Source organism: Oryx dammah, unplaced genomic scaffold (assembly GCF_014754425.2).
Source record: "Oryx dammah isolate SB20612 unplaced genomic scaffold, SCBI_Odam_1.1 HiC_scaffold_4, whole genome shotgun sequence".
NCBI classification, from domain to species: Eukaryota; Metazoa; Chordata; class Mammalia; order Artiodactyla; family Bovidae; genus Oryx; species Oryx dammah.
In genome coordinates this window covers 20885257-20901237 of record NW_024070188.1, presented here as the reverse complement: position 1 = coordinate 20901237, position 15981 = coordinate 20885257, and the positions used below count along the sequence as shown (strand labels likewise).

General features: G+C 41.0%; 1 protein-coding gene across 2 annotated transcripts in view; it reads right to left on the bottom strand.

Moving 5' to 3' along the window:
* The window catches only part of ROS1 (ROS proto-oncogene 1, receptor tyrosine kinase), a 125288-nt gene that overhangs the window by 98164 nt on the left and 11143 nt on the right, over positions 1-15981 (bottom strand). For both annotated transcript variants that reach the window (XM_040238425.1, XM_040238424.1), the window contains exons 2-6: positions 13123-13167; positions 10650-10709; positions 8041-8067; positions 3131-3191; positions 672-820 (exon numbers count right to left, since the gene is read on the bottom strand). In XM_040238425.1, the coding sequence (XP_040094359.1) occupies positions 672-820; positions 3131-3191; positions 8041-8067; positions 10650-10709; positions 13123-13167 (342 nt within the window). The remainder of the gene's footprint in view (positions 1-671; positions 821-3130; positions 3192-8040; positions 8068-10649; positions 10710-13122; positions 13168-15981) is intronic.

Sequence of the window (15981 nt, the reverse complement as noted above, 5' to 3'; positions counted from 1 at the left end):
CATGCGGGTCACAAACAGTCAGACAGGACTGAGCAACTAAGCACACACAGCTCAGGGCCTGCCAGGCCAGCTGAAAAGGAGGCCTGGAGCTCAGAGCTGAGATATCCCGATCTCAGCCCACACAATTCACACCGAAATTCCTTCCGTCTTCAAACCTGCAAAATTATGGATTCAATTATTTGGCATTTACCTCAAGGCTTTCCTTTAATTTTCTGTGTTAAAATACTTGGTGTCTTGGGACTGTTCTCTGAACCTGCTTTTGCTGTCTTAATAGGGACGCACCTGGATGACTTCCCTGACCTCCACTCTAGTTGGCATCATTTTCAATGGGATGGACAGATAATGACCAATGATATGAGTAGATGGTTATGTGATGCTGAGCTGAAGGAATACTATCTATATCCAATAATATATTTTCCTCAAAAATAAAAGGTTTAGCATGAAGAGTAGCAAAGATTGAAGTTCAGCGGTGGTAAAGCATCCACCTGCCAATGCAGGAGACACAAGAGGCACAGGTTAGATCCATGGTTGGGATCCCCTGGAGGAGGAAGTGGCAACCCACTCCAGCATTCTTGCCTGGAGAATCCCATGGGCAGAGGAGCCAGGAGGGCTACAATCCATGGGGTCGCATGACTGAATGGGCATGCAGGTACATAGGCAGTGGTTCATACCTCAGTGTAAGTCCAGCTTCCAGGAAGTTGTGTGTATTTCCACTGAATGATGTATTTTACTCCAGAGATGTTGGCTGATTTCCATCGTAATGTCATACCATGGCTTCCAATGGAAGAAGCAAAGGGTGCAGTGGGGAGGTCTGCATTTTCTGGGGAGAAAACAAGATTTCATTCACCACATCCCATGTCTGTCGACATAGGACAGCATGTCCCTGCTTCATCTCAGCACGCTCCTGCTACATCTTGCCACAATTATTCATCTGAACAGTAACTGATGCCTATAATTCAGGTGGTTTATTTCTTTAAATCAGCCAGTTGGTCTGGCAGCTTTTTTCCCCTCATCCTGCCTACCTGCTTAGTCGTGTCCAACTCTTTGTGATCCTTTGGATGCAGCCCACCAGGCTCCTCTGTCCATGGGGTTTTCCAAGCAAAAATATTGAAGTGGGTAGCCATTTCCTTCTCCAGGGGATCTTTCTGACCCAGGGATTGAACCTGCATATCCTGTGTCTCCAGCATTGCAGGCAGATTCTTTACCCACTGAGCCATCTAATCTTTGAAGATAGTTTTTCGTACAGGCAAGCAAAATGGAGTGTTCTGAGACTGGTTTTCTCTTGTCATAGCACTTCTATATAGGTTAGAGGGGTGGGTGCCAGGGGTATGTGTAGGGCTAAAGAACCATCCACTGACCCAGGGCACATATCTCAAGATATTTTTAAATTTTATACTATATATCTATAGCCCATTGTGTCAAACACATTATTTTTATATGTGCAAGTAACTGTCTGAGCTCCAAACAATCCTATATTCTGCTCTTTTTTATTGTGAAATATTTCATGACTTATAAGCATTAGCAACATTACAATTGTACACACAGTTATTGGTACTACTTCCCAGACACTGTATAATGTTAGAATTCTGAATGCCAGAACCATACTGTTTTGATTATTATAGGTTTGCAATAAGTTTGAAATCAGGAAGTATGAATCCTCCAACTTTGTTCTTTTCAGAATTTGGGGTCACTTGAGATTCCATATAAATTGCAGAATCAGTCTTTCTATCCCATGTAAAACATCTGCAAAAATGTATTTGGAATTTTGATAAGGATTGCATTAAATCTGTAGATTGCTCTGATAATATTGACATCTTGACAATATATCAAGTTTTTTAATTCATGAATGTGGGATGTCTTTCCATTCACTTGCCTTCTTTAATTTGTTTTGGAAATGTTTTGTGAACGTTTCACTTTACAAATCATTCACCTCCTTGGTTAATTTCTAAGTATTTTATTGATGCTATTTTAAGTGAAATTTTCACCATAATCTCCTTTTTGGATGGTTCATTATTTGTGCATAGTATAGTAATGCAATTGATTTTCTAGTTTTAACTTTGTTTCTTGCTACTTTGCCAAATCTAGTTCTAACAGGGTATTTTGTGGTATCTTTGGGGTTTTCTGCATATAAGAGCATATCATTTGCAAACAAAAATCATTTTACTTCCACCTTTCAAATTTGGATGTGTTTTTCTTGCCTACTTGCTTTGGCCAGGACATCCAGTATTATAGAAGTGGAAAAAGCAGGCATCTTTTCCTGAACTTAGAGGATAAGGTTTATTCACCACTCTGATTCAGAAGCAAATCAGGATAGCAAGGAAAGATCCACCTGCCAATTTTCATCAACCACTGAAACAAGGACTGCAGCTTATGGAAAAGCCAATCATCTCTTGTTCTGGAAGGAACTGTTTATCTTCCAATGGGAGGAAAAAATGGGGAATTCTGGAAAAGCTAGCTGCTAACACAGGCTATAGTTTATCAAAGTGTTGATCCTTCAGAAATGACTAGAGAATTAAAACACTCAGGCAAAGTCTCTTAAAGACACCCAACCTGCTCTGAAATAAGTCAGAGAGAACTGGAGACATATACAGTCAAGTTCCTTACTTACTCCAAATCTAACACTGAGAAGCATAACTTCTATACATTCTGCAAATTTCCCAATATGTTATAAGGAGCCATAACTATAGAAGGCACTCAATCAATTGAAAAACTGTTAGCTGAGTAATGAAATTCACATTAAATAAAATATTTCTACACTTTCAGTTCATTAAAACAGTGGCATTTCCTGATAATCAAGTTGCTCAGGATTCACATTTGTCCCTTATATTAAGAGAGAAGTGATTGCATCCACTGAACTGAGGGCAAAATCTCAAATTCTAAACATGTCATATGCTGTTTCCCCTATTTTCCTCTGAAAGAAGACTTTTGCTGAGTCTCTAAATAGGGTTACACATTTGAAGTTAATAAAAAATATATATATTCGATTATATATATACATATATACATCTGTATATCATACTGAGACATAGAAGTCTAGATATTTTAAGAGATGGCTTATTGCCCCTACATGAGGACAGGTCCCTGCAGTGGTGCAGATTATTTTCAATAATAGTTGTGTGAGTCTTCTTACCTAGCACTTCCTCTTCATATGCGCCTTCCCCGCTGCTGCAGCCAACTTCACAGGATTCTCGCTATGAAAGACAGGTAGCATGCCAGTCAGCGCAGCCTTTGTACTGCTTTTGCTCACAAGCTTCAACCAAATTTTGAAATAGGAATGCCTGATATATAAGTATACCTGTATATCAAGAATTTGAGCTGTAATACTCAAGTTCCCAATTGCTAGTAGGATTAGAACAACAGCTTTCAATCTTTTTTGACCATGTCCCAAATCCCAAAATACATTTAACAAAACAACTTTTTACACACATACAAGTTGGGGAAAAAAGATTGCTGAAATGGTCGTTTTTTTCCCTTTTTTAAAATAGTTTTATTGAAATATATTTTACATACCATAAAATCTACCCATTTAAAGCACATAATTCAGTGGTTTTTAGAATCTTCAAAGACTTGTAAAATCATCATTACAATGTGAATTTAGAACATTTTCATCTCCAAAAGGAATCCTGAGCCATGATGCAATCTTATATGTTCTATTCTACATCATTTTATTTATTGTGACTCTTTATCCAGTAAGTTAATTTCATGACCTTCTAATGGGTGACACCCCACAAAGTGACAAAATACTGAGCTCAACAATGCAATTACATGTTTGCATCTTAGTCAAAGGTTTAGTGAGTTACTTAAAACTCTAGCCTAAAATGAAACCTGTTTATTTTATGTATCCGTGCCTTCCTTGAAAAATTAAAAGTGGACTATAAACTTTAGAGCAACTGAACATTTCAATGAATGTCTAAGGGCCAAAGTTAAATTTTAAGGTCTACAAAAACCTAATGGTGCTTAACATCTCATCTCATTAACGGAAAAGGAGTAAATATTTTGGTGGCTGAGACACAAATTTCCTGTGACTTTTAACATTAACAATAGTTAGGAGGAGAAAAAACAAGGAGAAAAGGCACCTAGCATAAAACTACAACACAATCACGGTCAATCTTCCCACTCTCATTCAGTTTATAATTGTAACACCTAGGACGACATTCTATTGTTTCTCATGATAATAAGGGAAACCATGACTCAATGCATTTACTCTGCATGTCCAGGTAGAGAAGGGCTGTTGAATTTGCAAATACTCAACTGTCCCATATTTGATCCGGGCTCTCCAAGGAAGTGGAGCCTGATAAGCCCAGGTTTGCTTAGTTAAGGATTAAATACCTCAGTCTGGGCTCAGGATTATTTAACTTAAGGGTCTAGTATACTTTTCACATCTTCTTTGAGGTTTCAGTAAAATACACTCAGCACATTCATTAATTGCAGAGAATAAATGTACCAAGCGGCAGCAAAATTATCATTAACCTGGGATTTTCTTTTCAAGAAAGAAAACTGAGGAAGAAGGAAGGAAATGGAATAATGAGTATGTGGTAACACAGCTAGTTCTGACCTATCCAGGAGCTTAAATGTTTTGTTTACTTCGATGAAGCTTGCCTTTTTTCCCCAGCTTTATTAAGATAAATGATTACCACCATAAGCTAACACCTTCATTCCATCATATAATTACCATTTCTGCTTTGTGATGAGAATATTTAAGGTCAACTCTTTAGCAGCATTCAAGAACATAATACAGTGTTATTAGCTATAATCACCATGTTGTATGTTGGATTCCCAGAACTTGTTAATCTTATAACTAGAAGTTTGTACTCCAAAGAGTTTAAATGTTATCTCGAGTGGAGGCAAAGCTATTGAATAGGATTTCCTTGTTTTCTCTCCCTCTCTCTCTCTGTGTGCCTTCCTCCCTCTGTCTCGCTTTCTCTCTCTCTCTCATCTAACATTAGACTTCAAATGAAGTTATCCAGTGTTTCTCAAACTCAAGTTGCCCTGGAGAGAACTTAAAGGAATTTGGATTTATGAAGTTCACAGAATCTGAGCCAAAAGCCCTGGATGGAGCATTTATACAACATATTCCAGGCTACTGAGCTGCCATTCCCACTGCGAAAGCCAAGTTCATCCTTCCCAGGGGCTACACCCATCTGCTGTCTCTGTTCTCCTGGCAATAAGATGACTTTTATCATCATCCCTCTGGCCCCACTCCTGTGTTTCCCTGACTGTCACACCTGCTGTCTTTTGTTATTCCTGCAGCTCAAGGAGGATAGGCCCCACCACCCTCCCTGAATGCCTCTATTGCAGAGTCTCCATATGAACTGTGGCTTCATCTTCTAAAAAGTCATTCATTCAAAAAATATTTACTGATACCTTTTACATGCCAAGCACTGTTTTAGATTTTAAGGCTATGGCAGTGTATAAGACCAGTAAGTTCCCTGACTTCATGGAATTTATATTCTCTTAGAAGAAAATACACAATAACAAAGTAACTAACTTAAAAAATAAAGTATGCTTGGATAATGTATTCTTGCCTGGGGAATCCCATGGACAGAGGAGCCTGGTGGGCTATGATCCAAAAGGTCACAAAGAGTTGGACATGAATGAGGAGACTTAGCATGCACCCATGAGGAAGATAAAAGTCAAAGACACAAGGCATGACCAGACAGGAAGGGGACTAACTTTAGTTAGGGTGGTCAGGAAGAACCACGCAGAGGTGACCTTCAAGACAAGACCTGAGTGATCAGAAGGAGCTGGCCTTACAAAAATCTGGACAAGGGCAAATGCCTTGAGGTAGGAATATGCCGCATAGACTCGGAGATGAGGGAAAGACCAGTATGGCTGGTGCAGAGAACAAGGAACAGGAGGCAAGATGAGGTGGATGAGCCAGCAAACAATGGTAGTTTGTACTTTTTCTTAAATGGCAATGAGAAGTCATAGAAAGGTTTTTAGAACCTTCTAGATTAGGATAATCTAATTTGTGTTCTAAATTACCAGGGATAAGCCATCTCACTTGCTCACATCATTTTCCGAATTACACCTCGCAAGCTACCACTTCTAAAACTATTCCCTCCAAGAAACGTGTGGGCAAATCCCAAGCTTTCTAGGTGGAAGCGTTGATGGTCGAGGAGTTCAAATTTCCTAAAGGTGTGAGCAGCTGAGTTAAAAATATCTATCTCTATACCTCTCTCTTTACCTCCACCTCTATCGAGCATGTTTGACTGTTCAGGTCTACATTATTTAATGTATAAAGTAGCAAAATATGATAGGGAAGAATAGAATAATTACATGTTACAACAGAGAGCAAAGTACGTGTTACATAAGCACGACTGGGCAGCACAGTGATGAACAGCGAACTATCGCGCTAGAGACCCAGTCCTCGAGGAACAGAGATGCGGATGCAGAGAATGCGCGTGTGGACACAGGGCGTGAAGGGGGTGGGGCGAATTGAGAAAACAGCCTTGATGAGTATACACTGCCACATGTAACATAAATGGCTAGTGGGAAGTTGCTGTATAACCGGGGAGCTCAGCTCTGTGCGCTGTGATGACCTAGACGGGCGGGATGCAGGGAGTGGGAGGGAGGCTTAAGAAGGGGATATATGTATACATACTGCAGATTCACGTTGTTGTACAGTAAAAATTAACCCAACAGTATAAAGCAATTATCTTCCAACTAAAAAAAAAAAAAGGCTTTAAATGAACAAAGTTTAAAAAAAAGAGAAAGAAACCCAGTCCTGGACTGCTTGGATGCTTCAGGCACTTTCGCTCTCTGGCTTCTAAACACAATCCTCTAAGCGACTGTTATTTCGGCTGCTGCTTTTGTTTTGGTCACATAAAAGAGTTCTCAGGCAGTTGTCTTTTTGTTTCTGTTTTAATCTCATCCAGGAACGAGCTTTAATTGTCTATTTACATAAGGAGCAATTTTTCCTTTGTTTTATTTCTTCTTACCTAACTCAATCACCGTTCACTCCCAAGGAAAAATCACTCAGATACAGTCACCACAGGCTATTGAGAGAATATTCCAATTTAAGGTTTTTGCTTTTATTTTCTATTCGAAGGAATGTTTTCTATTTTACTAATGAATGATCATCTGTATCTCTTCCTCAGGCAAGATAGGATAGTTCTGTTCTCTGGTTTCAAGGAAATTTTAAATAGAATACAGCACAGATGTGAAACTGAGAAATAATGCGGCTTCATCATAAGTACCTATTGTCAAATAAACTAATAAATTCTGCAGGATATAAAATCCTGGACAGGAAATTTTAATTGAAGGAGACTGAAGGAGAAGAAGGTCAAGTGCAGGGGAGAAACCTCCCGTGGGGTTAGAGGAGAGGGTAATTGGAAGACACCTGGTCAGCCAGAGTCAGTATGAGGTCCCTTATTATCATAGCAAGAAGTAAATTAACTGAAATTTAAATTTTAAAAAGCTGTGTTGCCAAAGGAGTTTGCTGAATAAGGAAGAAGACTGCAACCTAAGAGTACTCTTCTGCGACTTTCCTTATAGTTTCCAGTGGTTAAGATCCTGCACTTCCTATGCAGAGAGCATGGGTTCAATCCCTGCTGTGGAATGTGGCCAAAAGAGAAAATAAATAAACAAATAAAAGGTTATCTTCGAATGCACTGTATTTAATGATAACACATAGGCTTTAAGGGGAAGAGGTGAAATCAGCAGAGATGAGGATATCCTCACTGTGCCTTTTCCTCTCTTCCCACCACCCAGGCTTCAGGAATCAGAAGAACCTTTCAAACCAGATTAGAGTAATATATATGTACACGTGTGAATGTGTATGAGTGCATACATACATCTATGTACGTTCATATATGCATTTTATATATGCACATAGATATGTAGACTTCAGCAAATACTTGAGTCAAAGATAGAAACACAGTCATTTTTACACCCAGAGTCAGAGCACTCCTAGCAAGAACATTTCTGTGCACCAAGAATGACTCAGCCTTCTTTATCCTTATTTTAATAGTGTTTCAAGGATAAGAGAGAAAGAAGTGAGGTTTAATGACACCTTTTCTGCAAGCGACTGGCACTCACCTCACAAACTGCAGCATAGGTTTCATTCTGCATGGAGGAAAAAAGAAAGAAAAATTACTCAAAATCTTTAGAGTTGTAAATAATTTTAATGACACTTAGCTAGGCATTTCTACCAAATTAATTTATGCCCCACCATCGACAAAATGCTTCCCCTGTGGTTCAGCGGGTAAAAGAATCCACCTTCAATGCAGGGGACACAGGAGACTCAGCTTCAGTCCCTGAGTTAGGAAGACCACCTGGAGGAGGATATGGCAACCCACTCCAATATTCTTGCCTGAAAAACCCCATGGACAGAGGAGTCTGGTGGGCTATGGTCCAAAGGGTCACAAAGAGTTGGATAAGGCTGAGCAATGGGGCATGAACATGAACCCATGATGAAACAATCGATAAAGAATAATCCAAAGCAAAAGATTCCAGAGCTAGGCCTTCCATCCAGGAAGGCCACCATACAAACTGCTGTAAAAGGTATGTTCTTTGCATTATTGGAAAAACAAGGACACACGATGTCTCCTAGAAAATCTCAGCTAAGCAGTAATCCGCGATGGACCAGGTTAGAGAATGAAGGGATGTTGGTAGGTGCCCAGGGAGACAGAATCAGAAATGAAAAGCCACCAATAGGTCTGGTTAGGAAAGGCCAGCAGATTCTTCTGCCCAAACTGGCCACTCCAGCATCCACTCTGCTTCCTGGACTGATTCCCCCAACAAATGGTACTTCTCATTCCTTCACTCGCTCAGTGCAGTCTGAGGACTAGCTACGCACCCCTCACTGTGTTCAGAGCAGGGGACAGTGTGAACAAGACAGAAAGCGTCCTCCCCTGATGGTCCTACATGTCAGCCAAGGATATTAAACACGTGACTAGGCAAATAATGATTCAAACTACCATCTGGACAATGTGCTGCCAAGGGCAAGGGAAAGTGTTTTTATTTTTTTTGCTTATGTATTTACTTGACTGTACTGGGTCTTAGTTGCAGCATGTGGGATCTAGTTTCCTAACCAGGGATCAAACGACAGCCCTCTGCACTGGGAGTGTGGAGTCTTAGCCACCAGGCCACCCAGGAAGTCCCTGGAAAAATGTATTTAGAGTGTGTGATTGTTCACAAGTCCAAACAGCACCTGCTCCATCTTTTGGTAACTGCCAGTCTATGAAGCACACCATCACAAGCAGGAGAGTGGGTGTAAGTGACTCCTAGAGCTGAGATCTGTGAGGACACCTGTACAAGAAGAGCTGTGAGGACTGGCTATACATACAAAGATGTTAATATCTTTATTTAAATCTCCATACTGTAATTTGAGTCATTAATAGAAAATGATATTCTGTGTGCTTAGTTGCTCAGTCGTGTCCAACTCTTTTGCGACCCCATGGACTCTACCCCATCAAGCCCCACTGTCCACGGGGATTCTCCAGGCAAAAATACTGGAGTGGGTTGCCATCCACCGCTCCAGGGGATCTTCCCAAGTCAGGGACTGAACCCAGGTCTCCCTCATCGCAAGTGGATTCTTTACCATCTCAGCCACCAAGGAAGTTCAAGAAAGTGATATTACCTAAAGTTATCATGATCCTAACTAATTTAACCTCTGAACTGAACAAAGCAACCCATTTTTAAATTATAAAACTCTTATCCATGAGATTGAAGTAATTAATTATAGTGTAACAAGCACTATCCTTAGCAGGGATTCGCTTATTATCTTAATTTACCTATTAGGAAAGTAAAGTACCAAGTACCTTAACGAAGTCACATGCTAGTTGGCAAAGCCAGGATAAATGAAAAATAAAAAAGTATTAGGGAATGTATTTCCTACACGAAGTGAAGTAAACCTAGGTGTGTGTGCCCTCTGGGTTAGACTGCTTCCCTGTTCCCCACAGAGAAACCTTGAACGTGATCTAGGTCTCTCCAAAGTGTGGTCTGGAAACACCCAGCGTTGCATCACCTAGGAGCGTGTTACAAGCACAGAATTTCTAGTCCCCACACAAAACCTAGTGAACCAGAATCTGCATTTTAGTGAGATCCCAGATATTTGCATATTAAAATTTGAGAAGTGCAGGACTAGGACATTTAACAAATACTTAACATTCTACTAAAAGGTCGCTACAGTTTGGAGCAATTTGTCATTTCTGGCTTCCATGGTTTGCATTAACTTCTTTTGGTTGCCAGTTCACCAGTTGCATTAATAATGTTGATTTTGGGACTTCCCCGATGGTCCAGGGGTTAAGAATCCACTTTGCAATGCAGAGGATGCATGTTCAATCCCTGGTTGGGGAATTAAGATCTCGCATGCCACAGAGCAACTAAGCCCTCACACTGCAACTGCGGAGCTCACTCCACAACTAAAGACTCTATGCACCACAGAGAAAGATCTCCCGTGATGCAAACAAAGATTCCGTGTGCCGCAACTAAGACCCCACAAAGCCAAATTAATTGATTAAAAAAAAACAAAACTGATTTCATTTTCTCCATTATTCCATTTCCATTATGTATTACTCATACTTTTGCTTTAGAGTCAAGCCAGCTAATTAAAAGCCAATGGAAACTCACGTGGGAATCCTCATGGAGAATGTTTCTCTTGAGGGAAACATTAATATCAAAACAGAAACATAATTAATACTTACACACTTTAAGGCACAGTTTTCCTGATCTGCCGAATTCCAGAAATGACATCCTTGGATACACTATAAGAGAGAGTAAGAGGCAGTGATGACTGAAGAAGTGTGACTTTTCTAGTCACCTGAAAGTACAAATATTAACAGTGTTCCCGAAGTAGAAATCTATCTACCAAGGAATCTGTGGCCTCGCAGCAATCAGGACTTTTGAGAGTGTAAGCAGAGCTGTTGTATTCACAGACAGAGGAGGGCTTGGAGTGGCTCAGGGTTGCTGAGTGGAGTCTAGCCTGGGGCAGGCAGGCCTAGACCCCAGGGAGCAATGGAATGTCTGGGAACACACTGTCCACTGGGTGCGTGGTGCAGGAGAAGTCCAGGACAGCATGGTGTCAAGCACATTACATAGGTCCTTGGGGTGTATCACGCAACAAGCCAAACCTAAAGCTGGAGACTCAAGCAGAGGCAGCACATCAAAACCAAGGTAGGTGGATAGTTTGGGAAGTCAGCTGCCCTGACCTCCCACTGGACAGATTCAGCTTGTGCCTCCTTGCCTGGTTTGTCTGCGCCTGTGATTGCATGGACCATTCAGTGCCCAGGCCATAATAACACCTAAATCGCCTTCCCTTTTCCCTCAGTTCCTTCTGCTCTGCCATCTCCTTTTTTCTCCTTCTTCCTTTCGTGTCTATGTCCTATCCTCAACTTTTTCTCTTTTCACTCTTCAGGTTCTCCAAGACTGAGCTCATCTCCCTTGTCAGTATCAACCATCCGAATTTGAACTTCAGCGGAGACCCCTTCCTGAGCTCCAGACCCAGATTTCAGTTGTTTGTTAAATAGCTCCATTTGAGTCCTGACAAACACCTCAGGTACTGGAGTGAGTTGCCGTTTCCTCCTGCAGGGGATCGTCCCGACCCAGGGATCGAACTCGTGTCTCTTACATCTCCTGAGTTGGCAAGCAGGTTCTTCACCCCTAGGGCCACCTGGGAAGCCCCAAATTCAGCATATGAAACATCAAATTCCTCCCTTTGTACCCTCAAATTTGCTCTCTCTGCTGTTTGCTATTAATACGCTTCAGTCTTCTGAGCTGCCTGAGCCAGGAGTCAGGGCAGCTTCTCCTTTCACTGCCTTCCCACCCCATCCTCATGGACAATCCATCACCAGGTTCTACGGATTCACTTCTTTGTTGCCTGCACTCTGTCTTGGTTCCTTGCTCACTCACTGTCCTTGTTTTTCTGGGCCCACCACCACTTGCGAACAGCTTCTGGGGGACAACAAAACCTCATCATATCCCTATCCTATCTAAAACCCTGTGTGTCATTGAAACCAAATATTCCCAACAGGGTATACCGAGCTCTCCACCAACTGGCCCCACCTAGCTTGTCAGCCCAGTCTTCTACTTCCTGTCTCTGCACAGGCACACTCCCCCAAGCAAGCTGAAGTACCCCTCCTTTTCTGCACAACTCAGCTGTCTCAAACTTTTGGGTCTGGATACAAAGGGCTCCCTCTGATTAGTGTACCTTTCCCCTCTAGTTCTTCTAGAAAACTCTTTGTCTTTCTAGTTTTAGCCATGCAAGACCTGCAGGCAAGCAAGCTGCTTTTCCTCCTGTGTATTCTTCTTTCTCCTCCCACCCACCGCTGTTCTGACTCTCACAATGCTGTCTGGCTATGATTTTAGGTACATGTCTGTCTCTTACAAGACTGTGAGTCCTTTGAAACAGAGACCCTATTTTACTCATTCTTAAGTCTCTACTACCCAGCACAGTGCCTGGTTTATACCTATACTTGGAGTCACCAAACACATATTGTGTAAATGGATACAGGTGCAGGAAAGAAATAAGACTATAAATGTAACTGATAGAGGAAAGAGCAGACACTGTCTAACCAATCCTCTCAGAATACCTGTATTTTAGTAGTTTTAACTACATGTCAGAAATTTTAAGTAATTTGGCCAAAGCCACATTCATTGGAAGGACTGATGCTAAAGCTGAAGCTCCAATATTTTGGCCACTTCATGCAAAGAACTGACTCATTAGAAAAGACCCTGATGCTGGGAAAGATTGAAGGCAGGAGAAGGGGACAACAGAGGATGAGATGGTTGGATGACATCGCTGACTTGATGGACATGAGTTTGAGCAAGCTCTGGGAGTTGGTGATGGACAGGGAAGCCTGGCTTTCTGCAGTCCATGGGGTCTCACAGAGTCGGACAGGACTGAGCAACTGAACTGAACTGAACACAGCTAGGTATAATCAAAATCATGGTCTTGGCTTAGTCCTGTGTTCTTTCCACGTCAACGCACTGTCCCTGAACTCATGTTTGAATAATCTGTGATGCAGACTTCTCTCTATTTTCCATCCAGCTTCCTCCATCGGGCACAATTAAATGAGCTTTTACTTAGAAAATATTATTACGGTAATCAGACCTGACTTTTGTCCCTTTTTTATCAATGCAAACACTGTAAAGTCCCAGGCAGTGGAAGCAATTACTCACCGGTTCACTCAGATTGTGAGGCGTGCCGACATCAAGCTGTCTGCCCTGAAATGAAGAAGGAGGGACAGTGTAACTACCACAACATTAAAAAAAGAAAAAAAGAGCTTCCTTTTTTGGCCTCTCCAGTGTTTCCTAACTGTAAATTAAGGAGCCAAGTGTTTTAAAGTCATTAAATCAGTCATAAAACCAGACAAGATGCCTCTGCAAGTTCACAGGAATACCTTGGAGATCCCACGAGTTTGGTTCCAGACTACTGAAATAAAGGAAATCAGCAAATCTGGGGGCTTCCCAGTGCATGTACAAGTATGTTCACACTATACTATAATCTATTAAGTGTGCAATAGCACTGTTTTTTTAAAAAGTACATGCTTTAATTTAAGATGTTTTATTGCTAACAAATGCTAACCATCATGAAACAACACAAGGTTATCACTATATGCAGAGTGCAATAAAACAAAGTGTGCCTGGATAAGATGCAATGCCTAAGGATTCTGCAGAAATGATAAAAGTGGGAGTCAGGATGTAGCCGAAAGAAGTGGTTAAGAACAATTAAATAAGTATTAAATATGCCTGTGACATTAGTCAAGCAAGGACTCCCGGACTAGAGATGAAATACATTTGCATTTTTCATTTTTTTAAAGAGACTGAAACAACAATTGACTGCATTTAATTAATGTTATATAACAAACCATACAAAAAATGCATTCATACTCTAACCTAAATCTGTATACATTTTTGTTCACGACACACAAGGTGAAAGTGTGAATAACAGCTGCCCTAGGCAAGATTGTTTCAAGGTGTATTTCTTCCTTGTGTTTCTATGCTTATTATTTTGGATTTGTTTTTATAATGTGAAAAGCTATTTTCCTCTGTCCAAGAAAGTAGTTCCTATATAAATATCATTAGTGCCCTTAGATCCAGAATTTTAAAATGGAAAAATAAAATCATAGGCTAAACAGACTATTTGACCAGGAGGTTAATAACCTGAAGCCCAGAAATAACTTGATTTTGTTCCTCATAAAGTCTCATGTACTAATATGAACAGTGTTTCTTAGTTCTCACGGCTATGCAATGTGTGTGTCTATGCATGCATGCTCAGTCACGTCTGACTCTTTGCGACCCCACAGACTATAGCCTGCTGGGTTCCTCTGTCCATGGGATTCTCCAGGCAAGAATACTGGAGTGGGTTGCCATTTCCTTCTCCAGGGCATCTTCTGAACCCAGGGATCACACCCACGTCTTTTGCATCTCCTGCATTAGCAGGCAGGCGCTTTACCAGCTGAGCCATTGGGCTATGCAATATTTGAGGTTTATATGACTAGTCACTCTCCAACTCTTTAGCAAAGGGATTTTCAGAAGTTCTGGAAACAAAGGAGCTAATGGAATGGCATTACCACTAAAAGATTTATGCTAACCAGGTGTTTGGGTTGCTTGAAAAGTACACCATTTAACATACAACATTTCTGTTGTAAATACTATACCACCAGAAGACAGATTAAACAGTTTTGTATAAAGCCATGGTGTAAAAATTCGTGTTTGTGTGCAAAGTCACTTCAGTCATGCTGGGCTGTTTGTGATCCTATGGACCATATCCTGTCAAGCTCCTCTGTCCATGGGATTTTCTAGGCAAAAATACTGGAGTGGGTGACCATTTCCTTCTCCAGGGAATCTTCCTGACCCAGGGATCGAACCCACACCTCTTAAGTCTCCTGTATTGGCAGGTGGGTTCTTTATCACTAGTGCCACCTGGGAAGCCCTGGAAGCCCCCCAAAATAGGGATAATGGAAAAACATCGTATTCAACTTTACTTGAGTAAATTGCCAAGCACATGATTTGGAGAATGCCACAATGCCCTTATAAAACAAGTCACTTACATTGTCTCATACAGAGAAGAAGGTAGTATCGGGAAACATAAATGTAGAATATGCATGCCAGAAATAGATTAATGACTATGCTAATCAGACATACAATTATATGTGTCATGCAAACCTCAAAGTACCCCAAGGTTTCGGTGGCCTATTCCATCATCACCTTGGGGTCGTTTGAATGATTTTTTCCACATGACACATATAATCATAGTTCTAAATTGGGAAAGGAGTCCATCAAGGCTGTATATTATCACCCAGTTTATTTAACTTATATGCAGAGTTTATCACGCAAAATGCCAGGCTGGATGAAGCACAAGCTGGAGTCAAGATTGCTGGGAGAAATATCAATAACCTCAGATATGCAGATGACACCACCCTTAAGGCAGAAAATGAAGAGGAACTAAAGAGCTTCTTGATGAAGGTGAAAGAGGAGAGTGAAAAAGCTGGCTTAAAACTCAACATTCAAAAAACAAAGATCATGGCATCCAGTCCCACTACTTCATGGCAAACAGATGGGGAAACAATGGAAACAGTGACAAACTTTATTTTCTTGGGCTCCAAAATCAGTGCTGATGGTGACTGCAGCTGTGAAATTAAAACACACTTGCTCCTTGGAAGAAAAGCTATGACCAACCTAGACAGCATGTTAAAAAGCAGAGACATTACTTTCCCAACAAAGGTCCGTATAGTCAAAGTTATAGTTTTTCTAGTAGTCACATATGGATGTGAGAATTGGACCCCAAAGAAAGCTGAACACTGAAGAATTGATGCTTTTGAACTGTGGTGTTGGAGAAGACTCTGGAGAGTCCCTTGGACTGCAAAGAAATCAATTCAGTCAATCCTAAAGGAAATCAGTCCTGAATATTCATTGGAAGGACTGATGCTGAAGCTGAAATTCCAATACTTTGGCCACCTGATGTGAAGAACTGACTCATCTGAAAAGACCTTGATGCTGGGAAAGACTGACGGCAGGAGGAGAAGGGGACAACAG